The sequence below is a fragment of the Cryptotermes secundus genome, unplaced genomic scaffold (genome assembly GCF_002891405.2).
Source record: "Cryptotermes secundus unplaced genomic scaffold, Csec_1.0 scaffold568, whole genome shotgun sequence".
Lineage (NCBI taxonomy): Eukaryota > Metazoa > Arthropoda > Insecta > Blattodea > Kalotermitidae > Cryptotermes > Cryptotermes secundus.
In genome coordinates, this window is record NW_019725423.1 from 1,810,961 (window position 1) to 1,835,573 (window position 24,613).

The following is a 24,613-nucleotide window of genomic DNA, read 5'->3' on the forward strand; positions in this document are numbered from 1 at the left end:
TTAATATCAAAAAGCGAAGAAAATATGCAAGTAACCATTTAGATCAGCAAACAGATGAATTTCGGCGATTCTTATGTATTTTGGGGGGTATGCTATAGGGCGGTTGCTTGAGCACTATGCTGCAAGCCGGAAGGTCGCGGGTTATGGTCCCGATGAGGTGAATTTTGTTCAATTGACCAAATCCTTCCAGCCGCAACATGGCCCTATGGTTGACTCAGCCTCTAACAGAAATTAGTACCGGAATCTTCCTGGGGCTAAAGGGCGGCCGGCGCGTAAGTCTGACAACTTTACCACCATCTGTGAGCCGATTTTCTAGAAGATATGGGAGTCTCAACCTCTCACAAACCTATGGGCCTCCACGGCCTGTTACAGGGATAGCTTTACTTTACCTTATGCATTTTTTGACTATATCATGTGTTATATATGTTGGGGACAAAATCTGAGGCCGTTTCGGGAGGCTGTTTCCAGATCAAAGTGAGAAGAGGAAGGAGAAAGTTACACAATGAGGTGCTTCATGGTTGCTACCCTTCCCAAATATTATTACGGCTATCAGATCCTAGAGGATTCGATGTGCAGGACATGCATCAAGAAGATAATTTCACTTAAATTTTAATCTGAAAGCCGGGGCGATGAGACCATCTGCGACACCTGGGTATGTAACAAGAATGGATAAGGAACAGGATATGCAGAATGGATTCAAGTCTCTGTTATTCTTCTGGTGCGATACTAGAATGTCGAGTTCCATGAAAGGCACGGGTTTTCTTGACCAGCTGAACGACTATTAGCAAGATTAACTTTTGTTGGATGCCATAGGCCAGATTTTCAGACGCAGTTTATTTAATTTTTTTTTATTATTTGTGAATGTTTTACTCAGGTTTAATACACTCCGAAGACCAGTTTGCGAATATAGCGAGCTCTAATGTTCAGAATCTTCCTCTGTGTAATGTTAATGTAGCAGCATCTCATTCATTCATTCAATAATCAATGGCTCTACAGCCCTTTGTTAGGCCCTGACCTCTTCTTCAGTTTCGTAATCTGTTTTACACAGCCGGTAAGGTTCCTTGGACGAGTGATCAGCACGTCGCAAGGCCGCTGCCCACACACAGGACAACACAAACAGAATAAACACACACATAATCATCCATGCCTTGTGTGGGATTCTAACCCACTAACCCAGCGTTCGAGCTAGCGAAGACTGTTCATGCTTCAGACAAGGGGGCTACGTTGACCGGCACTATAACACCATATCGACCTATTTATTTCAATGTACTGACTCCAAGATTTACTACCCGACCCCCACTCCTAGTACGTTGCTTTTAACAAGTTTATAACCAGACTGACATCATGTTTGATATAGTCAAAAGGCCCTAGGTTCCTAAGTTCCAAGTTCATGTCAGTAATTCATGATTTATTTCAGGTCTTCGAGGAAATTGCCCAGAATATACCTTGCAGTATTTCGCAATCTTTTCTAATCTTATTATATATTATTTACCGTAGGCTATATACACATCTTCTCGTGTCTTCAGACGATGAATTGAAGAACACTGAGAGCGAACACTCCAGGCAAGTACCTGGAAAAAACCATCGGACAGTCCACTACCTACTTCATTATTGTCGTCAAAAGTGGTAGAACAAAATCATCCTTCCGTACTCTCGGTATTTATTTATTTGGTAAGTAACGGTTTGTTAATTGCACAGCCATGCAAGTTATGACTAATTTTATCCTGTGGGATACAAGGCCGTGCAATCTGTTGAAAATAAAGAAGCAAGTTGAAAGCGGAGCTACTTCTCCTTGCTGCCTGCTTCATGAAGATTATTTGCTTCGCTTATTCTTCTACCACGAAAATGAAGGCCACAATTTCCTCCGCAACGTCGGTTGAATTTCAACAGGCGTTATATCCGAGAATGGAGAGGAGTCCATGAGAACCGCGAATCCTACATGGTATTATGACATTTGCCGATCGCATTGGCCGCGATGTTGAAAGCATCCAATGTCTTCGCCCACTGAAACACAAGGATCGTGGGTTCGAATTCCACTCAAGGAATGGATGTCTATGTTTATTCTGTGTCTGTGTGTAGGTTGTTCCCCCGTTCAAGGAGTCCTGCCGACAGTCTTAGATTAAGAAACTGGAATGAAGTGCAGCGATTCACGGATGTCCTATACGCCAAGTGGGAGGGACAGTAATAGAAGAAGAATAAAAAAATAGAAGGGGGAGGAGGAGGAAGAAGAAGAGGAATTATGACATTTAATGTTTCAAAGAAAGTGGAAAAAGCGGTTACGGCCTAATTACTCGTAAAAGTACTGTCATGAGCTTAAGTAGAAGGACTGAGGAAGTCCATGAAAGCGCATAAGTCGAGATGATTATGGTTCGAATTTGAAGGTGCTAACCACAATGCCACGATTTTTTATTCTTCGCCTCCGTCATCCCATGCTAGATAACAAATGAACTTAACGTAACGTATTCAAAAACTTACAAATGAACCATTCCCTATTTGTTTGCGCGAACTTAATTTACATGGTGATCCTAAGTAAGAACACTTTAGCCATAGGACCGTGTAAATGTTGACACCCCTGTCAAAGAACGCCGCTAGCTAGACAGCAGTCTTCTGTCTGTCCTCGTAGCAAAGTTTTAACGCTGAATTGAGGTTTCCTGGAGCAATAGATCACGGTTGGCCGAACACAGAGAGGTTGTTGAATACCAACGTGGGTGGGGGGGAGGACTGCTGGACAATGTCCTATCTCAAGCACAGCTTTGCATTCACTGTTTGAGTGAAGCATGGGCGTATGTCCTATTTCAGACTTCTTATAAGCGTCTTTCTACTTACACAGTTATAAAATAAATTTCTGTCAGTTGTATGTTTTCTGTTCACTGTGTGGCTAATCTATCTGTTTTCCATAAAACCATTAGCCCTGAAACTGAATTCATGTTGGAATCTCTGCAGGTTTGAAATACTGAGCTCTGGAAAATCAACGCTTTTATAAGAATGTCCAGCGAATATTTTCTAAGAACTTTCTTGCATCAATGTGACCTCTGAATGGAAGAAAACGGTGTATATTCTGGCCTGTTACATTTCCTGCAATCGGTTGCCCCACACTTGCTACTGTTTTTTATTTCCGTTCTTCGGAATTACATTTTACTTGCCAGCAATTTCTTGAAAAGTTATATATGATATTTGCGAAGTAAATCTGTGTATTTGTAAATATTTGATATAGTTTTCATCCACTTCAGGCTGATCTATTGGTTCGCAAAGAATTATGTGGAGTAGGGTCATTTTTGGAGAGGGGATATTTACTTGGTAGTTATACAATAAAGGGGAATGTAGTTCCTATGTTACAGAGAATAGAACTTTCTGTCATTTACTGTTGATTTAGAGCAGGCTGAATGGTCACAAACTTGTGCCCCTTTTCTCCGGTCTCTAATAAAGGCCCTCTACAATCTGTTGCAATGCTAATTATATGGGAACCCATTGACTGGTGATGGGATAAAATCTGTCTCACTCTTACGTTTATTCTGCTGTCCATTGGAACATCCAAGCCACTTGCATCTTTTCATCTACAGTGCCAACCTGAAGCACAGAGCGGATTCAGCAGAGCGGAATGTCTCCTACTACCATGTTCCCAAATGAAGTTCAGTGAAAATTAAAAGTGGAAAACTGCAAAGCTTGTGAGAACTTTATGATTAGAGTTTCAAAGGACCATAGCTGAATGTATGGGGGGAAATGCCGTTTAAATATCCACCGATTTCTATTACATCTCTATCCACAAAGTCGTATTCACCGGATGTAGTGTATTTTTCGTTAGAAATTCTGCTTCGTCCTTGTGAAATCCTGAGTTCGACTCTCTTCACGAATGCTTTATCTCATTCCTTTAGGGTGAATGATGGGATGGTGTCTTGAAAGAGGTGTGGTATATATCCTTAAAATAATCTTCCATTTTATCTTCCAACCTCATCCGTCGCTGAATAATTACGGAGCAGGGTGGAGGTGCATGAATCGAATTTCGAGCGGGACACTGGATATGTCCGTTGAGAATTATGTGGATCTCTTTATTGCCGCCAGGTAAAATTCAGGATAGTATTTCTACTAAACCCTGATTCCTACCTTCCAAATCCTTATCCGGTTCACTATTCACCAATTATCCTGCTACTGGACCCTGTATCATCTAAAATACGTACAGAGCTGTAAAATAAACCTCAAATTGCACGCACGCACACGCACACACACAGAGTTACAATAACACTCATAAATTCTAGAATCAGTCAGTTAATGGGCAAAGACCAATTATCACTAGAACCTCCGTCGAGTGTAACAATATATATTCTTGTCACCATTTTCTCACATTTGCCTATTGGAAGTAGTGAACAGAAATGGGTTTCATATACATATAACGGATGTTACACTAGAAAAATTACGAAGCTTTTCAAAAACACAAACGTAAGAATAGCCTTTAAAGTAAATCATACTTTAGGTAAATTACTAAACACGAAACAAAACATAAACTCCTATGAGCAAAGCGGCGTTTACAAATTAACCTGCTTAGAATGCCAACAAGTGTATATAGGTCAAACAGGCAGAAAATTAATAACACGCTACAATGAGCATGTAAGATGTATAAGGTTCAATAAAGAGGACTCAGCCTACGCTCAACATATTTTAAATAGACAGCATCAATATGGCCCTATTTCACAAACTATGGAATTGATTGAAGTGGCTAGGAAGGGTAAATTAATGAATATAAAAGAAGAATATCAAATCTACCGCCACTTCAAGGACAACAAATTGATAGATGAGCAAAAACAGGCAAAAGAAATCAATACTCAGAACAGCATGTTTGACCTCATTACCACTTGTACACACACACCCCCCACCACGTCACGATACACATAGCTTTAAATAACATCGACGTGGCCTCTCCACTGCACTACACAATACACTACGCGTCGGACACAGCCGACCACAAGGTAAGGCCAGCATCAAATATTATTTAATATTCAACGTTAAATATATTATAATAGATAAAACCTAACGTAATACAATATCTTTGCAGCCCACACAACCTCGTGCTGACGCCTCCCCCATTGGGACTATCCACTAAGAGGAACCTGAATATTTTACTTGGACGGTTTTAACTTTAATTTTAACATTAACGACCCGCTTTGTGGGTGATATTTTAAATGCAAATGGGATACCCGCACTCGGGGTACTGGATGTTGTTGTGTTTTACGCTCCGATACGTGTAACATTTTAATACTGTATATTGTGATTGTTGAGCAGTGCAAGTGTTTCCATGTTTTTGTTGTGGTTGCCTCTGATGATGGCTCTTTGTGAGCCGAAACATGTTAGGCAAATGTGAGAAAATGGTGACAAGAATATATATTGTTACACTCGACGGAGGTTCTATTGATAATTGGTGTAACGGACCAAAATGAAACAATTCAAAATGGGCAAAGAATTCGCTTATATTAAGTTCTGTTTACTTACCCGCCATTAAAAAGTAAAACTACAAGAATTACTCAGAAGAATTAATCACCTACTTTCCTCTCACTGTATACTCAGTATTTGAGACTCGGACCCCATAGGAAACACCGTGTTCAATACTTATTCTATTGTTGCGTATGCATTCGTTATCGCAAGAACACATTTATCTAGATGTTGCCTAGCAACTATAGGGGGATACACAGGCACAGACAATAAGGAGGATAAGCCGCCTTTTAATGACATACTTTTCTTATTTTAAATACTTCCCTTTGATACGACACAGGCTGCAGAGTAAACAAAGAGTCCAACGTATGTATTCGTTGCCGCCAGAACGTGTTCACCAAGTCGCATACCAAGCAACGATAAGAGCTTTCAGGTGTTAGGGAGATACACAGTCACACAGATAGCAAGGTGTTATCATAAGCCTCCTCTAATTTTTTCAAAATAAGGAAATTGTACATCCGCAAAGGAATGGCTGCCTTTCAAGGTCTGTCAATTGTCTCACTTCCTAATTCAACAGACATGGGTGTAAATCTACCCAAGTTTCACCTTACAGTAGATAATCGAGCAGACATCCAGCGGCATTTCCTGCTGATTTAAGCAACAAAGGACTATTTGCGACAATATTCTCTGGTAGCTTAGGGAAATAGATGGAAATAAATGTTAACCATCACACAAACAACGATGTGGCCCTATATTCTCTTGACACACTTCAGTATGTAATCATCGTGATATGTTTCTTAAATACTGTGACATGTCAACGCATTGCCAGGCAACGGCTCGGTAACCACCCGCGATACGCGCACACATCAATAGGACTAATGTTTATAGCATGTTGTTAGTTAATAGTCCCCGCACAAATGGACAGGCGAGATAGCTATCACATGACTCATTTTCTGTGTCGTCTGCCCTACGCAACAATAGAATTGTGCTTTCTGCGTTGTCCGTGCCGCGGCTATATAACACTAGCCCGCTTGCAGCTAAAGAGAGTCCAGAAGAGTCCAGCACTTGAGTAAAAGGACAAGAATGGAGAATGTCTTTAGTGGATTGTGAAGATTGGTTGAGTACACATTAGGACAGAGGAGTACAAAGTGACTGAAGTCGAGAAGACTTCATAGTGATTTAAAGTGCTAGTTTCTGTGTTGAGATTCACTGGTAGGACTAGTGGGAACTGAGAATCCTACTGCGTGTGCAACGGGGAACTGGAAAATGTGTAAATCAGAGATAGCGCTGTAATAATTAAAATAAATAACTTGTGAAGGAAGTACTAATAAATCCAATCATCCAAACTAGAACCCGTTATTTTCGTCACGGGTAGCTCCCCCCCCCTACAAGTGACAATATTTATCATTGTTAAGACAAATAACAGATATAACAAGCCAGCCTCTAAAAGTTCAACGTTTTCATACGAAAAACTGTCACGTGTCAACACCAGTAAGATGACCTTGTTAGCGAATTTTTTTAATTACACAGGCCTACAAAAAAAAATTTTTTTTGGTGTCTAGGATTTTAGAACTAATTTTAGTTATATTTAAGGCGCTGAATCTAAATATAAAATCAGTTTTTCTCTACCAGCTCTACTTTTTTAGATCAGCGTTTTTGTAACGTGCAGTTCTACACAAAATGTGCAGTTCTAATTGTATTTTGTGCAGTTCTAAATCTCATATGCAAGGATTGGTTCCTGTATATTTGCCCTATTGTCAGTCTGCTGTCCACTGAGTTCCCCCAAAATCCACTAGATGGCATTGTCTGTCCGGTGTGAAGTGAACTTGAACGCTTCCACTAGAGTTGAGGTTAGTTTATATGTTCTCGCCGTGCAGGGTACATCGAAGTTGGCCTCGGGTGATATTTGTTTATAAAAGTAAAAGAGTTGTTATAAATTTAACCTAAAACGTACTGTGTTGAAGATTGTTGTGTTTGTGTTCCTGAATTGAAATAAAATGAGTTCAAGAAGAAGAAGTTGTATAAATCAACCTGATGTGTTTTGTTACATATGTGGAGAATACACGTTAAAAGAAAACAGAAAAACTGTTAGTGACTTTGTAAAGAAAGCTTATTTTGTATACTTTGGTGTTAGGCTTGGTGATCAGGATAAAACCTGGGCACCGCATCAGGTCTGTAAAACTTGTACAGAACATTTACGACAGTGGACTACCGGGAAAAGAAAAAGTCTGAAATTCGGCGTACCGATGGTTTGGAGAGAACCCAAGAACCACTTCGATGACTGTTATTTCTGCCTAGTAAATATTACTGGAATCAATCGAAACAACCGTAGCAAGTGGACTTATCCTGATTTAGCCTCTGCAAGACGCCCAGTTCCTCACTCAGAGGAAGTACCGATCCCAACGTTTCACCAGCTACCAGAGCTCTGTGAGGATGAGTATTTTCCCTCTAATCACCCTTCTGATTGTAATGAAGGTGACAGTGATTATGAAGGGATGTCGTCAATCCCTCAACGTTTTAACCAGGATGAGTTAAATGACCTCATCAGAGATCTCAACCTGTCAAAAGAAGCTTCTGAATTACTGGCTTCTAGGTTGAACGACAAAAATTTACTGGAACAAGAAACCAAAATTTCCTTTTACCGCACAAGAGAAACGGATCTGCTACCCTTCTTCTCTCAAGATTACAATCTTGTATATTGTCACGAAATTAGAGGACTCTTGGAAAAAATGGCTCTTCCTGAATATTTTCCCGATGATTGGCGCCTATTTATTGACAGCTCAAAGCGAAGTTTGAAATGTGTCCTTCTACACAATGGAAACAAATATGGTTCAATACCAATTGCTCACTCCACGAAAATGAAAGAAGAATATAACACCATAGCTTTGGTCTTAGAGAAGATAAAGTATCATGAACATCAATGGGTGATTTGTGTGGACTTAAAAATGGTAAATTTTCTCCTTGGACAGCAAAGTGGTTACACCAAATATCCCTGCTTTTTGTGCCTCTGGGATAGCAGAGACAAAACACACCACTGGGTTAGAAAAGAATGGCCCAAGAGAGAAAACATGTACGTTGGGGAGAAGAATATCATTAACGATCCCTTAGTTAGACGAGAGAAAATCATCTTTCCTCCACTGCATATCAAGTTGGGCCTTATGAAGCAGTTTGTAAAGGCCCTTGATAAGAACGGATCATGCTTTGCATATATAGAAATGAAAATGCCTCAGTTGAGTACGGAAAAAATTGAAGCAGGAATATTTGACGGCCCACAAATAAGACAACTCATTAAGGATCCTGCCTTCGCAAATTCGATGAACGAGGCTGAGCGAAAAGCCTGGACTTCATTTGTTGCAGTTGTCGAAAATTTTCTGGGCAAACACAAAGCTGAAAACTATGTTGAACTGGTAAACGAGATGCTTAACAGTTTCAAATCCCTTGGCTGTAACATGAGCATTAAGGTGCACTATTTACACAGTCACTTAGATAGTTTTCCTGAAAATTTAGGAGACACCAGTGAGGAACAAGGTGAAAGATTTCACCAGGATATTAAAACTATGGAGGACCGCTACCAAGGAAGATGGGATACACACATGATGGCAGATTACTGCTGGAGTTTAAAAAGGGACTGTTCTAAAATACATTCAAGAAAGTCACGAAAAAGAAGCTTCCGTAGTGTTCCGTGACTATAGTTGGTTTGACTGTTATATATAGTCGATGATTTTTTCCTCTATCTTTGTATTTAATATAATAAAATAAAAATATAATTATAATATAGTAATAAAAATTCCATGTTGAGTTTTTTTATTTGATCCACTGATTTAACTTAAAATAGTGTAACGTATATTTCACCAAAATGTTATATCTTAAAAATTTGAGCTCCTAGGCAAAAACTAATGCCATATTTGAATTCAGGGCATCAAATTCATATGAAATCAGCTCCAAATACCCCGGCACCAAAACAGCTGTTGGCCTGTGTTATCATATATATAATTGTAAAATTAATGGATTTTTAACTACGCATTATGTTATTTCGTTTCGTTGACTCACGCTCTTGTTCTGTTTCTGCACGTCACTTTGTTTACCTGTATTCACGAGAAAAAAGCTTTCTGCGCCATTCCTTGTTCTCCGCATCTGATAACGTCGAAATCTTACGCTTAGAAACAAATATTTTCATATGTGGAGAAATAGTGCACATTATTTTAAGAAATAAACTTTTGGTTATAAACGAACATATCTACTTCTCTTGAGGAAATACGAATTATATTTCTTGAATAGTTTTTTTTTTAGCTTTGTCAGTCTAAAACCAGTGATAAACAGTCTGCCGTCTAAGGAAAATCCTACATGATCTGTGCTATGATTTCACGAAGAAGAAATGCAATCAAATGGCAGTATTGGTTCGGTTCTTAGTCACAATATCTTTCAGTGCATTCAGGGTAATGTCTCTATTGATTCCGGATCAGAGATGTTTCGATCCCTTAAATAGACCCTCATTCAGTAAATTATCGTTACTGGTCTTGAAAAATGAAGTTTTTGAAACAGACTGAAAATTACTTTATTCTCAATTGGAATATCTTCACTGCACATTATATTTAACATATTTTATTTTAATTAGATCAAACATGAATTTTTGGACTTCGGTTCATCAAACGAACGGGCTTTTTAGCGACTTTTGGTTACAGTCCTTAGGTTTCTGAACCGTTGATAGAATAAAAGGTTCTGTCTTTGGGCTATAATGCCTATCTCTCTCTCTCTCTCTCTTGTTGCTCCCACTTTGGTGCCTAGGGCATCCGTGAAACGCTTCGTTTCACTTCTGTTTCTTGATTCTAAGGCAGTCGGTAGGACTGGGGATCAGCCCGACGCAATACCTACACGTAGAAAAACACAAAAACAGACTAAAGCACACACAGACATCCATGCCTTGAGTGGGATTCAAAACAATGATTCCAGTGTTCAAGCGAGCGAAGGGGGTTCATGACATGGACCGCGCGGTCACTATGATCCGCATAACGCCATGTAGGCCTTCGGAAATCATCTTCAATTCGGAGAGACATATTGCATCCAGCTTCAGGGTCGAAGACTGAGCCAAACAAGAAATAAGCATAACGAAAGTAGCAAGAAGAACTTCTTTGTTGACTTATTCTTCAATCATCAAGATAGCGGTGAAATCTTACAACGAAAGGTTGGTTGAGTTTCAACAGACTACAGAGTGTAGTATCATAAAAGTTGTTAACAGATATTTTGAAAGTGTGGCACAGTTCAGATATTTTGGAACGACTATAACAAATCAAAACTTATTCAGGAGGAAATTAAGAGGAGATTGAATTCGGGTAATGCTTCGTACGACTCAGTTCAGAACATTTTGTCTTCTTGTCTGCTGTCTAGAAACATAACAGTTAAAGTATACAACACCATACTTTTGCCTGTGGTTCTGCATGGGTGTGAAACTTGGTCTCTGACATTAAAGGAGGAGCATAGACTGGGGGTGTTTGAGAAGAGGGTGCTGAGGAGAATATTTGGACCGAAGAGAGATGAAGTGACGGGAGGTTGGAGAAAACTGCATAATAAGGAGCTTCATAACGCATAATGTTCTCCAAATATAATTACGAGTAGAATGGTCAAGTCAAGGCACCGACAACACAGGAAACACCCATATTCTATTAGGGATGCGCGTTTACATATCCGTTGCCTAGCACTGGGCATAACGCGGACCACATAGAAAACACATCTTCTGTTGTCAGAATTGTTATGTAATGTAGCAACTAGCTGTAGCATGGCCCGCAGGGAGCACAGCTCTTATTGTTGCTTGTTCGCTGGAAAGTGTATAGGGAGTCGTTGCCTAGCAATGGTAATATTCGTCACACTGTTCCATTCTTATCCTTTTCAATCTTCAGGGTAAGGGCTAAAGAGATGACACTCTTCATATCATCGCTAGGGGCGATTTGTTGGTGTGGTGGAACAAATTTTTCAAGCACGCCCTCACCTGTATATTCAATTTGTTAGCCAAGAAGAATTGGCTGGTGAATAAGCTTATGTTGCAGTGAGAATTTATTTCGATACTAAATCAGTTGCGCAGACGATAAGATGTTTTAGCATGATTTTTATGTTTCGAAACACGGCAAAATTCCTTCGGGTAATTTCACATTAAAGGGGGTTGATTCTATGTTCATGGTATTGTTGTGGGTAAGTTTGCTGGCCTAATATATTCAGTTCAAGCAGCAAAGATCACCGAAAGTGTCCGAAATGCACGCAGAAAAGTGATACGAATTTTCCTAGAAAACCTTAAGCAGGGCCGTTCGAAAACTTCCAAGCAATACCATAACTAAACTATGTTCGCTATGGCTACTTATACTAGAAATATTTTTCTATAAATGTTTATCCAGTTTCCTGAGGCAATCCCCAGTCAAACATTATTTCATCTCTCTGTCTATATTCTTTACAGTCGTCTTGCAGTCATACACAGTATTACTTCTTTAGTTAGAAAACCGTTGCCTGATAAACCAAGAATTAACCAATCAACACAATATTAAAAACATGTTTAATATAGCACATTAAATACTATTGAGATGAACGTATATGTTCCAACGAATGGCTGTCAACTTGACAAGTATTAAGAATGTCATCTTCTGGAATGTGGCACCGTGTAGATATTGTATAAACCAATGTTTCGGAGGAACATATCGCCTCCATCTTCAGGGTAAAATAAAAAAGGAAAAATCCGCGAGCGAGGAAAGAGCGTGAGCAAGTGGCTGCAGACTCAGTGACAAGTGTTTTCGGCTGGTCACTTAGTCTGCAGCCACCTGTTCACGCCGGTTCCTCGCTCGCAGATTTTTTCTTTTTCTTCTACCCTGAATATGGAGGAGATATGTTCCTCCGAAACGTCGGTTTACGCAAGATCTACACAGCTCCACATCCCAGAAGACGGTATTTTTCATAGTCACCGCGGAGAAACCTCAAGTTTTTTTTTAATGCTAGTGGGGTGGGACTAAGTCCCTTGTACTGCGGCCACTTCTGGCCTATTGTACCAGCCCCAGATGATAGGTGAGGGTGATTGTAGGGCAATTGATGGAATGAAGATTGGCAGGGGAAACCGAAGTACTCGGAGAAAACCTGCCCCAGCGCCACTTTGTCCACCACAAATCCCACTTGACCAGACACAGGATCGAACCCGGGCGGCCGCGGTGGGAAGACAGCGACTAACCGCTTGAGCTATGGCGTGGCCACCTCAAGTCTTACATTGACAAGTATTGTACTACAACTTCCTCTTGTGGGTAACTGTACCCGTAGTCCTCTGTAATTCAACCAGTTTTCAGGTTCCTGTATTTCAAATTGGTACACAAATACGAACACTGAAAATGGAGAAATAGAGAGAGAAATTGAAAATGACTCAGGCGTATCCGAAACAGGAAATTGCAGTACTTTTCCCTCAAAATAATAACAAATGCTTTCAATTTCAACATCCGATAAATGGAGCCTCTGTTGCCGCTTTATGCGACCGCAGCAGGCGTGTCTTTTGTTTGGTTTCCTCATCATAAGTTCGTGACCGTTTTCTGTGATCAGGTTCCACACAAATTACAGTCTGCCTCGCAATTTCGTGACCGCTTTCGTGTTCAGACCCTCGATAAACTCACAATTCTCCACAATATCGTAATGGTCATCAATGGTCACGAAATCCACACAGTCCAACAAATTCTTTTCGAATTTTCTACTTGAGCGTGTTTGTCACAGCCCGTATCCATGTGTTAGGGTTTAATTGTACAATAGAACTCTTTCATTTGTTATTTTATGAAGGTATATAGCTGGCACATAGGCATGTACTGTCTTCCCTCGCTTGGAAAGCGGGATCGTTGGTTCGAACCCCACTCAGGGCATGGATGTTTAGTTTGTGTGTGTGCGTTTTTCTGTGTTTGTGTACAGGTAGAGGCCTTGCGATGGGCTGATCACCCGCCCAAGAGGTCCTACCGAATGTGTAAGATCTAGAAAAACCGAAGTGAACGGAGAAGTTCATTGAGGTAGGCCTAGGTCCACTGGGGCTCTAGTGCCAAAGGGGAAAAAAATATATCTGGCACATAGTATCAACATTTGTCTACCCTTAGACCATAGGCATGTTTCATGTCCTAATAACGCTAATGAATATCGACCAAATTTGGCATACGTGTACATAAAAACTTATCTCTTTGGCATACGTGTACAAGAAAATTTATCACGAGAGTATAATATTATATTTGTATGTTGTAGCCGTCAATTTGTATAATTCGGAGTAAACTGTTACTGACACCATGAATCAGAGTCCTGCTTCATAAGCTGATGGCCATTCCGTTTTTAGAGAAATTCCCTGCCTTTAGGGATCTCGAAAACACTCGGCTACTGGCGGGTCACTGGCTTTTTCCTGAGACAAATGAATTACACTTACATATGCAAGGTTAGAGATTGTCACAGCGTTGATCATGAAGACGTGTATCTACTCGAATATGTCACGAAGTGGTAGGTAGGAAGTCATCCGACTTACCGGAAGTAGTGACGCCTCCATTTCCTTTGCTTCCTACCTCCTTCGCTTCTATGGCTTATTCTTCGACCCTGAAACGTAGGTTGACTTCCAACGGACTATGTGGTGGTGTGTCGCAGAAGACAGAACCCTCCATTTTAAGACAATTTTTTCGCATCTAACGTACAACTCCAGTATAGCCTCTTCCTTTCTGATTTTCAGACCAAAAGTTTACAGTCCGATGGACTTTTCATATCCCTAATGCGTTATATATGATCCGTCCATCATAGTCCCCTCGATCTGATAATTCAAAGGTATTTGATGACGAGCTTAGTTAGATCAAATTCCTCATCTTGCGAATGTTACTGAAGAAGTAAAAGCTATCCCTATAACAGGCCGTGAAGGCCCTGCCAATCTTCATTCCACCAAATTCTCCATCATCATAATCACCCGGGGCAGGCTATAATAGGCCAATCAGTGGCCGCCGTGCCTCGTGAACCCACTTGGACTCCACCCCCCACTAACCGAATTAAAAAAAATATACATATGGCACGTATTAAAGATTAATTTGCTTAAAATTCAGCGAATTACCTGAAATAATGACATAACTCGTTAATTATACTCGACTTGATTGCCGTTGTCCAATATTCTGATATCACTTCGGCATGTATATTTTGTCCCCCAAATTTTAATGCATTACATGTAACTCTACAGTAGACACATGTGATTCTGAAACATAACGCACCGCTTTAACATGACAGCATTGTTCCATTGGTTCGTTCGTTTTATTGGTACCGGGCTCATCTCTCTGTACCTTCTGACTCTACCTTTGCCATAGATTAATTTAAAGACAGCGACGCTGAAAAGAAAATTTGCATTCAACGCTAAAACTGGTTTAGTAATATATGAGTATAGAGTGCGCCACTTCAATACCAAGTCAGTATCTAACATGAAGAATTCTGGCGACTTCATAAAGTAGTCAAGTGTGAAATTTTGTATTGGTGCTCCAAAAAAAAAGTTCTCTCTTAAAAGAAAATTAACGATTACGGAGAGTCAAAATTTTAATTTTTAAATGGACTATTTACCGACTGGTTCAATCAGTAAAGTGACTTGACACGAGCAAGAAGACAGGCATTGGATTCGCAGCGGGAGCGGTAATATCCCCCTCGCCACAATCCAAGACCTGCACGTCGACCTCTCTAACGAATACAGAGGACACTTCAGTCGAGGGTAAAACGTCAGGAAGTGCATGGGACATTAATTGTCTTCTCTCTCTATAAACCTTCATGGAACACTGCTCAGGTACATGTTGAAGCTGCAGGCCCATGTGAACTGGTCATTTTGTGTTTAGTAAGGCTCAGCACCGAGTTCGGTGTTCTATAAAACTGAAGACTTCGCCTGTAACTTCTGCTTATTTCGGGCTGGAACTGAGCTGCTTGTTAAGGAATATGTATCTGCAATATCTTGCATACATTTATATACTCATACTATAACGTCATACATTATTACGTTTCATTTGCCTCTGTTATCATTAATACTCTTTCCTTCTGATTCTGATTGTATTTACACGATTCTTTTCCTGTCGCTTTGTTAAGTTGCTTATTCGTATTGCTAAAGAAAGCTTATTTTGTTAAATTAATTTTATTTTTTGAAATGATTCTATCATAATAATTCAGATATTTTTATATTTTAATTGACCCTCAGTCTAACAATTCAACGCTTGACTGAAATATTGTGCACAGCATCTATAAACTGCATGGAAGTATGATGAAATATATTTTATCTCTCTTTCTCCCTCCCTCTCTAACGTTCTCTCTCTCTCTCTACGTCTGTTTAATCTCCACTCGAAAAGCCTGTACTAGGCTGTATGTTTTCATACCTTCCTAACAAAATTCCTGGTCTTTAAATGTTTTTCCAGCGAACGTTAAGCATACAGCATCTTGAAACCCGTAATCCGAAAGAAGTCATCAGAGAAAGAAGGAAGTCCCACTTGTCTAAGTGATGCCGATGTCACCGGTGTTACAGTATTTAGCAAGGAAATGAGAAATGTTTGATTTTTATCTTAGAGCATCTTTCTTGCTGCCTCGCCACATTCCCTTTCGTGGTTCTACGTCACAACTCGGGCGTACAGACGCCGCAGAAATTCACAATGCACAAATAAGCAAACTATCACTTGACATGTATGTCTGGTGCAGAAGTGGACTGTCGGCTTATTCTTCCTAACACTCCAACGTCAGCATACGTTACCTACTTTCTGCATCCTGCAGAGAAATCTACCCTTGTCTGACATCTGAGCTTTTCACAGCGGTGAAGGTTCAGACACGCTCTTCTGTGTTGAGATACGTAGCTCTGTATATGGTTGGCTGTGCGTCGCGGGGGGGAATATTATATTTCCCCCTTCTAACTTTAAGATGGAGCAAGAGATTTCGACGAAAGGTTGGTAACATGCATTATGGGAACATACAAGATTACATGATATAAGAGCCGAAAGGACCACAATCTAAATAAGCCTACACTTGTATTTGTCAGGTAGCTTATTCGAATCTTGGCATAGTTTTGTCTATCATATTTGAGGTTTCAGTAGTTGTTCTCGCACCCTATACCCTTACGATCCATCATAGTGTTATGTCACGTAGAGTTACTATATTTGACGTTCAGGATATTATATTTTATTACATTTTAGAGTTCCAGATTACAGATCCAGAGGTCCCGGGTACAATTCCCGGCGCTACTAAATTTTCTGAGAAGTATTGGGTCTGGAACGGGGTCCACACAGCCTCGTACGGATAACTGAGGAGCTATTTCAAGGGAATAAGGTTCTGGTCTAGAAAACCAAAATTAACGGCCGTGGGGTTCCGTTGCGCTGACCACGCGGCACCCTCTAAATGCTGAAGCTGGCACATTCTAATCACGGATACTAAATACTTCTCCGCGATATTTGAGAATATGACAATGACGGTAATAACAGATGTGACATAAGTACAGCCAGACGTTTAGGTCATAATGATGATAACGAGGTGTTCCATGTTAGTTCCTTGATAAGATAGCCACATCACTGAGATTCTGAATACATTCTTTTTGCAGTGCGCCCATTGGACGTCCGTCTGCTAGGAGAGAACCAACCGCTGAGTGCCGCCAGTGAGTATGAGGTGGCTTGTCAATCTTCTGGCGCACGACCCCCCGCTAACATCTCCTGGTGGAAGGCAGGAGTTTTGCTAGACCACACGCGAGAAACGGTAAATATTCAAGTAGGTACTATAGGATTCCGACGATGGTGTATAACACACAGAGATATTGGGTTTTCGGACTTTATCCATCGTCCTGGTTTCCAAGATAACTAATAAAAACACGACGTTTCGGAAACTGGATCTGTTTACGTCCTCAGGTGAAGGAAAAACACCTATTCTGTTGGGTCCCTTAGAAAGAGCTAGCCTCAATCCAGTTTCCTAAACGTCGTGTTTTTACTAGTTATCTTAAAAACCAGGACGATGGATAAAGTCCGAAAACCCAGTATCTCTGTGGGTAAATATTCTATTCCGAAATAAAGATACCTAGCCAGATGATGCCAGATTTACTGGGCTCATTTCCGTGGTTTCAACGGAAACCGCTCTATGAGGTAACATTTCCCACGTGGCTGTGTGTCTTCATGTTTTTACAGCTATGTTATGTGCTACTGCTGAGAGTGAATGAAGTGGGCTTGCAGCTGGGAAGTAATGGAAACTGGTCTCAGTATTCAGCCAGCACATACCCGTCTTCAGAACAAGTTAGCATAATTTGTATAGCTTTATGCATGGGAGATCTAACCTGATGTAGCTTAACGAATTTAAATTTCATGAAGAAGAGCCAATTTTAACGCTTAAGTCGAATTTTATCGACATTATGGAAAAATAAGAATGGTGAAATACACCGTCTCTTTCCGGATTTAACGAGACAACTTCTGTTGGCGCATGGCCACTCTATACTCTGTGGATGTACACGGTGATGTGCTGTGGGTTGCATTATGTTCCCGCAAATAGGTACAAAGGTGATGGCGTTTCGTCAGACATCCGTTTTAGTAACATAGGTTATTATTTTATTACCAGCAGTTACTGTGTTATATATAAATATTCGTAACATTTGCGGATCTCTGTAACTTCTATATAAGACGTCCTTTTCCAACTGAAATTCATTGAAAAGGGTCCAGTAATGCATATAGACCCGTAGGTAACAGAGTCCAGCGACTGTCTCTTGCAAGTGCGGTAATCTACTTTCGGACTGTGCAATTTATTAACTATTTCTCAAAAAGGTCCCTATTCCAGTGTCTAGTTCATTGGTTTGTCATCATAATAATCTTAAAATTGCAGCGAGTTACATCAGAATCTATACTCAAAATGCGGAAATTAAGATCCCCCGGTAAACTGACCGCCGATCGGAATGGTCGCACGATCTAAGGGATCAAACATCTTCGCTGGCTCAAGCACTGGAACCGTGAGTTTGAATAGCAGTCGAGGCGTAGATGTTTATCCGCATTTCATATGTGTTTGCGTTTTCCTGTGTATATAGCGGCTTTGCGACGGGGCTGATCACTTTCCCAAGAAGTCCTACCAACTGTCTATAAGATCCATAGTTTCAGATTAAGTCTGATGGTAAACAGGCCAGAGCCTCTAACACGAAATGTAGAAGAAGAAGACGTAAACTGATCATTAAACTCGAATGAAATGAGTGAAATTGACTGCAATGCGCATGCCGTAAAGATGTTGCATCAGATCGGTGAAAGGACTTGATATGTGCCCTGTATCTAATTTTCTGTGCGTGAGTAATTGTAAAAGATACTTTCAAGAAATACGGAGCGGAAATGAGGCCTGGGATCATTTGATTCGGGCTAGTGGACCTGTAGTGGGTGTTTGTGAACGCAGTAACAAACATAAGTGCTTCATAATAAGCAGGGGTTTTATTTACTCGTTATCTGTTACTTTCTCGAAAATTGAGTTTCTCTATGGAATTCGTAAATTTCATTGGAGTTCTTCAGTAAATGTTCATCAGTATGATCTGAATAAACCACAGTCAAAAGGGATTCATGGAAATTTTTGTATGTCGTACACGGATTTATACGAAATTGACTTATTTGGGCTTTGTTACTAGCAGATTTTCCAGCAGACGTGACGAAAATAAAGGGCGATTCTTTTCTTCGAAACGCGTCGTTTTATGATGCTCATGGTAAAAGAGTGAGTACACGAAAAACAATCTCAAAATAGCATGAAAGGTAAACTTTCCTTAAGCATTACTAATGTTTTCTTTACATTTCATTACTCCTTAATTTCACGCAAGGAGTTCTCTTCTAAACCTTCACACATGCTGCGAAATAAGCGTTATCCCCTGCGAGTCTTGTTTCCCTGCCGAATAGCGGTGTCGGAGAAGTTGCCGCTGACTGACGGCGCTTTGTACGTAGCTTTCGCCCAAACAGTTGGCATGGGGCTTGCAGGAAGGTGTGATAATTCCCGGTGGCATCTGATCGTTGCATGTTCGAACAAGATGGCATCGGTATGAAAGTCTGATGCCTTCGTTCTCTTTTCGAAAGTCTGTGTTTGAATTCCAAGCAAGGGAATTCTGAGATTGATGCCTTGTTGCATATGAGGCCATATTTATGCCACAATCTGGAAGACCGAAGACTGATTATCCGTTATAGTGAGAACCGCATTTCTCATGAGGCAGTTTGAGGTTCTTCCATCTGACAGATCATTTACACCCAAAATTCACGAGGTTCAAATGCGACAAATTTTAATATGCAGTTTGTTGGTTCATAGAAGACCCTAATTGATCTGGAGAGAGCGTACCGCATTAGTAAGTTATTTGGACTGGTAGATGTAGCGAAAATAATGCTATATCGGAATATTGAGTTTGTCAATTGACTGACTCTAAAGTACGCAGGTATACATTTTTACCACTACAAAATATTTACAAATTTCGAAGTACAATATATTTACGTCTACTGAAGAGCTAGTATTATGCGGCATTACACAAATGTAGACTTCTCACGCGTGGATGTAATATTTTATTCTTCCTCTGTATTTTTAGAATTAATCAGAATGAATTACGATGCAAGAAGTGAAACGTGTTGCTTTATTAAAAACATTTTGAAAATAGTATTGTGACGTGTCAAAGCATTGCCAGGCAACGGCTCGATAACCACCCCGCCATACGGGCACGCAACAATAGGACGAATGTTTATAGCTCGTTGTTGGGAAACAGTCAGCACGCCAGTGGACTGACGAGATTGTTATCACGTGACTTGTTTTCTGTGTGGTCGGCGCTACGCAACAACATAATTGTGTTTTCTACGTTGTCCGTGCCGCGACTATATAACACGAGTCCTCTTGCAGCTAAGAAGAGTCCAGGAGGGTCAAGCGCTTGAGAGTACAAGGACGGGAATGGAGCGTGTTCTTAGTGAATTGTGAAGATTAGTTAAGTACAGATTAGGTCATAGGAGTACAAAATGATTGAAGGCAAGAAAATTTCATAGTGATTTGAAGTGCTAGTTTCTGTAGTGAGATCTGTTGCTGCGAGGCGGCTAGTGGAAACTGAGAATCCTAGTGCGTGTGGAACGGTAAACTTGAAAGTACGTAAATCAGCAATAGCACTGTATTAATTGTAATTAAGAGAGAAAATCTAGAACCCGTTATTTTCGTCACGTGTATCCTCCTACACGTGACTATATTAAACATATAACCGTAGACCTTATGCATCACATCATATGATTAACATAAGCATTTACCTCTTACGTCGTATGACCTTCCCAGTGGTGGGCTCTTCTGAACGTAGTAGAAAAATTACAGGATGCATAAGCTGCGAATAATTCGTTCACCAGGTGGGAAATTGCGAGGTTCTCAAGTATGACTGTAATCTTTGAATTTATTCAATATTGATGCTGTGTGCAGATAAGACCAAATGATGTATAAGATTTTCTTACAATCGCAGAGGCAGCTTGAAACACAAATTCTTAATAACGCGGATTATTATAAGCTTATTATGCCTGCCTCAGATGAGTATGGAGTGCTGAAAATATTACAATTGACAAGAAAAACCGAAGTCCTTGGAGAAGATTAGGACCCAGCGCCACTTTGTTCACCACAATTCCCATATGGACTGCCATGTAAATGAAACTGGGCTTCCACTGTGACAGGTCGACAATTATTCATCTTTGCTACCCCAAATTCTCTCAGGTTAATGTCAAACATTTGTTAAAATTAATTTAAAACTTTTTTCTTACCCCGACCTTTAACCCGCTGCTTCGAACGCCACAATATTAACGCCCACACCACAGAAGCTTTAGAAGGCAAATGCAGAAATTTCTGCTGCTGTGACTCGTATATTTGTAGTCATTACCTTATTTCGGAATGTAGCATCTGTTGAAGAAATATAAAATGTTCTTTGAATAGCTGCAAAATAATTATTCCCTTTGTCAGAAATGAAAGCATCCTTTTTAATTAATTACGTCCCTTTCATTACTGCATGTTACGGAGTGAATAAACACGAATTTCTAGGATCTGGTAGTGTCAACGTGTTGTATCTTCGGCTGTCATATTTTTTATCCACTTATTATGATAAATTTTCCTACTGTTATGTCGCGGAAAGTTACACCATCTGACTTCAAGAGGAAAGAACTTGATCTTCTTGTGAGGATTTCTTATTCTTATTTCATAAATCTTTCGGATAAATGTGCTTCAGCTCATGGAACATATTTTGGCTGCATAAAACACATAACAAATTTCAGTGGCAATTTAAGAGGTAATTACTTTCATGACTCTCCAAATTTAGTGCTGAAAAATGTACCAATACCTTCAAAATATTTCTCAGTTTGTTATTTTTTCCTTTTTTAAGTTCCTTAATAATTCGTAAGCCACAGAATTCTGGAAAATTTTCCAAAGTAGAGAAAGTCTCTTTCTGCCTTACTCAGTGAGAATGTCACGCTTGAAAATTTTATGTTGCAATATCATATTATACAAGAAAATTATAAATTATTTGGGTGGTAAACTGTATTTGTTGTAGTTGTAACTATGTTTGCATTGTATTCATTGTGTATAGTGCGTCCTTAATTGTATATGTAGTTCTGTATGCTGTGTTTTATTTGAACGTGTTATATTATTTTGTGATGTGTGTTGTGTGTTATTGTAGTACCACTGCCACCTGGATAGAAACTAATTCACAGTTAAACTAAATGATAATAATAATCGGCAGATAAGATTAAAAATTCCGGCATCCGTGTATTTAAATATAAGATACACAGATGCCGAAGTTCCTAAACTTGTCTATTAATGGTAGCATGTATTTAATTTATTTCAAACTGTCTCGGTTACATGTTCAAAGACTTAGAGATATGACTGTCTTCCTATTTACGTCTGTAGAATCAACTAAGCAGTTATTATTTTGACTTGTAGGTTAGTTGATTATTGCTTAGCGTAACTGTGATAAAGATGTTATAAAAAGAAACTCTTATCAGAGATATTCATACTAAGTTATGATAGATCCAGGAAGAGAGAGCTGCAGCATGAATATGACATTGTTTAACAAGCCAATGTTTTGAAACATTCAGTTACTGAATTGGTTTTGAGACAGAGTCCCATAGCGAAATGGAACTGGATTGGTGTGGTGAAAAAAAAAGTGACGGTCGATGTGGCGCTGGAATCACGACAAGTGGCGCTTCTACGGGAACTGAAGCTATAATTTAAGCTGCACGGTTCGTTACCTCTGTGCAGATTATAAAATTATTGGGTACTGAAACGGGGCAGCGGACGAGAATGTAAATGCAGTTCTAGTCAAGTTACAAGCCCGGGAGCTTTTTTTTATCGCTAGAGACACAGAATAAAGAAGCGATGAGAATGTTCTAGATTGACCAATACACTATAATATCAATGCAGTAATGGGTATATTTTAAACACCCAGAATGTCAAAGAAACACACACGGGCTTCAGAGATGATAAATTAATTGCGGTGAAATGTTACATAAGTCCTTATTTTAAAAAAAGTATATGGGCTTAATTTCAAACGTAATTTGAATGTAGCTTGAGGCGTTATTACACGTCAAAAATGAAGGTACACTATATGTGTGTCATTGCCGTACAGATCCGTCAACGCAGGTTCATCCATCATCTCTTATTGACATCTGGAGTTGGGCAACACAAGACAGTATATATATATACATGTACCGACATTGAGCAGTCTATATTTAGAAAATAGCATGATGCAAATAAAATAATGGAAGAATCCGCAAAGAGGCGAATAAAAGGTATGAAACAGAACGATAAATCGACAGTGCTTCTAGTAACATGGAATTTTAAAACACAAAATTACTGTTAGTGTTCAAAGCTCCTTTATTACAGTGTATAATGTACGAGTATTAGTAAATATATATTTTAGTATTCTTATCTCATTTGCAAAAATGCTATAATTTGTATTAAGCTTATTCATAATTAATATTGGTAATTATATGAATTTAAAGATTTTCCTCATTACCGGAAAAAATTAATAAGCCAGAAGAGATCTTAACATTGAGGAGTTAGCATTTTTTCTCTCCTCTTATTCCAACTTCGGAGCATAGAGCTGATTTCTGAGTTTATTGACCATTTTTGTAGACAGGAGGACTCCTTGGACGGGCGATCAGCTCGTCGCAGTCTCGACCTAAACACATGACAACACAAACACAGAATAAAGACATACACACCACAAATCTATGCCTTGTGTGGGATTCGAATTCACGATCACGGCTTCCAAGCGAGCGAAGTCAATACAAGCCCTAGACCGCTCAGCTACCGTGACCTGCGAGGAGTTAGCAATGGGACATTGAATTCATGTTAAATGTTGTTGGTTACATAATTGTTATCGAAACTGAACAATATTTAGCGACAAATATAAAACTTTCAACGGAATTGCTAAGAAATAAATGTCATTCCACCTCAAAAATAAAATAAATGAAAATGTTGCTGAACTTTTTAAGAAAACGAACCGAGGTCATCGCGAAGGTGATCAGTTAATTTAAGTTTCCATTAAACCTCAGTCCAAATCTCTTAGGATAACATTACCTACTTCCTTCATATTCGATGTTTTGTGTAATGTATTTCCGAGTTGAAGAGGTAAATATAGTGCTTCAGTGCTAACGACTGGACCCTGGGCTACGTATCTATGCAGGTTCCCACGTGACAATCTGCTCCATTTTAATGCTTTATTCTTTGATACCTTTCCATGCGTAAGGTTTCCAGCTCTGTGAAAAGCTTCATAATTGTGTGATAGTGATATTATAAATTTATAAATGATTTCCAGACTGAATGATGCCTAAGTAAATAGCATGAAATATTGTAAGTATACTTAATTTGATTTTAGGTAACCAACGCCTCAATGTAATTAAGGCGTTTAACAAACATAGGATTAACTGAGATATAGAGTAAAAAGTAAAATTTTCCTTGTGCTTAATTTATTAAGCACCATGACATGGGGACATGTGGGGAATTGGATATTCTTCTAACATTAGGAGCGAACATACCAAAAACTTGCTGATTTTATGCACTTCATTTCAAATAGTTCTGTAGTAGCCTTTGGCTCCACAAAAGCTTACTCTAAGAGATTCTTTTGAAACAGAAATTTCTGAGGCTGTATCTACCTCTGAGATCAGATGGTGATGTGATACATGACGTATTGTATCACTAGATATGAATATTTCTTTTGGCTACTTCACTG

General features: G+C 39.5%; 1 protein-coding gene across 2 annotated transcripts in view; it reads left to right on the plus strand.

The window, feature by feature from the left end:
• Nucleotides 1–24,613, plus strand: part of LOC111863375 (hemicentin-1) — an 821,886-nt gene that overhangs the window by 692,822 nt on the left and 104,451 nt on the right. For both annotated transcript variants that reach the window (XM_023849641.2, XM_033751034.1), the window contains exon 6: nucleotides 16,991–17,142. In XM_023849641.2, the coding sequence (XP_023705409.1) occupies nucleotides 16,991–17,142 (152 nt within the window). The remainder of the gene's footprint in view (nucleotides 1–16,990; nucleotides 17,143–24,613) is intronic.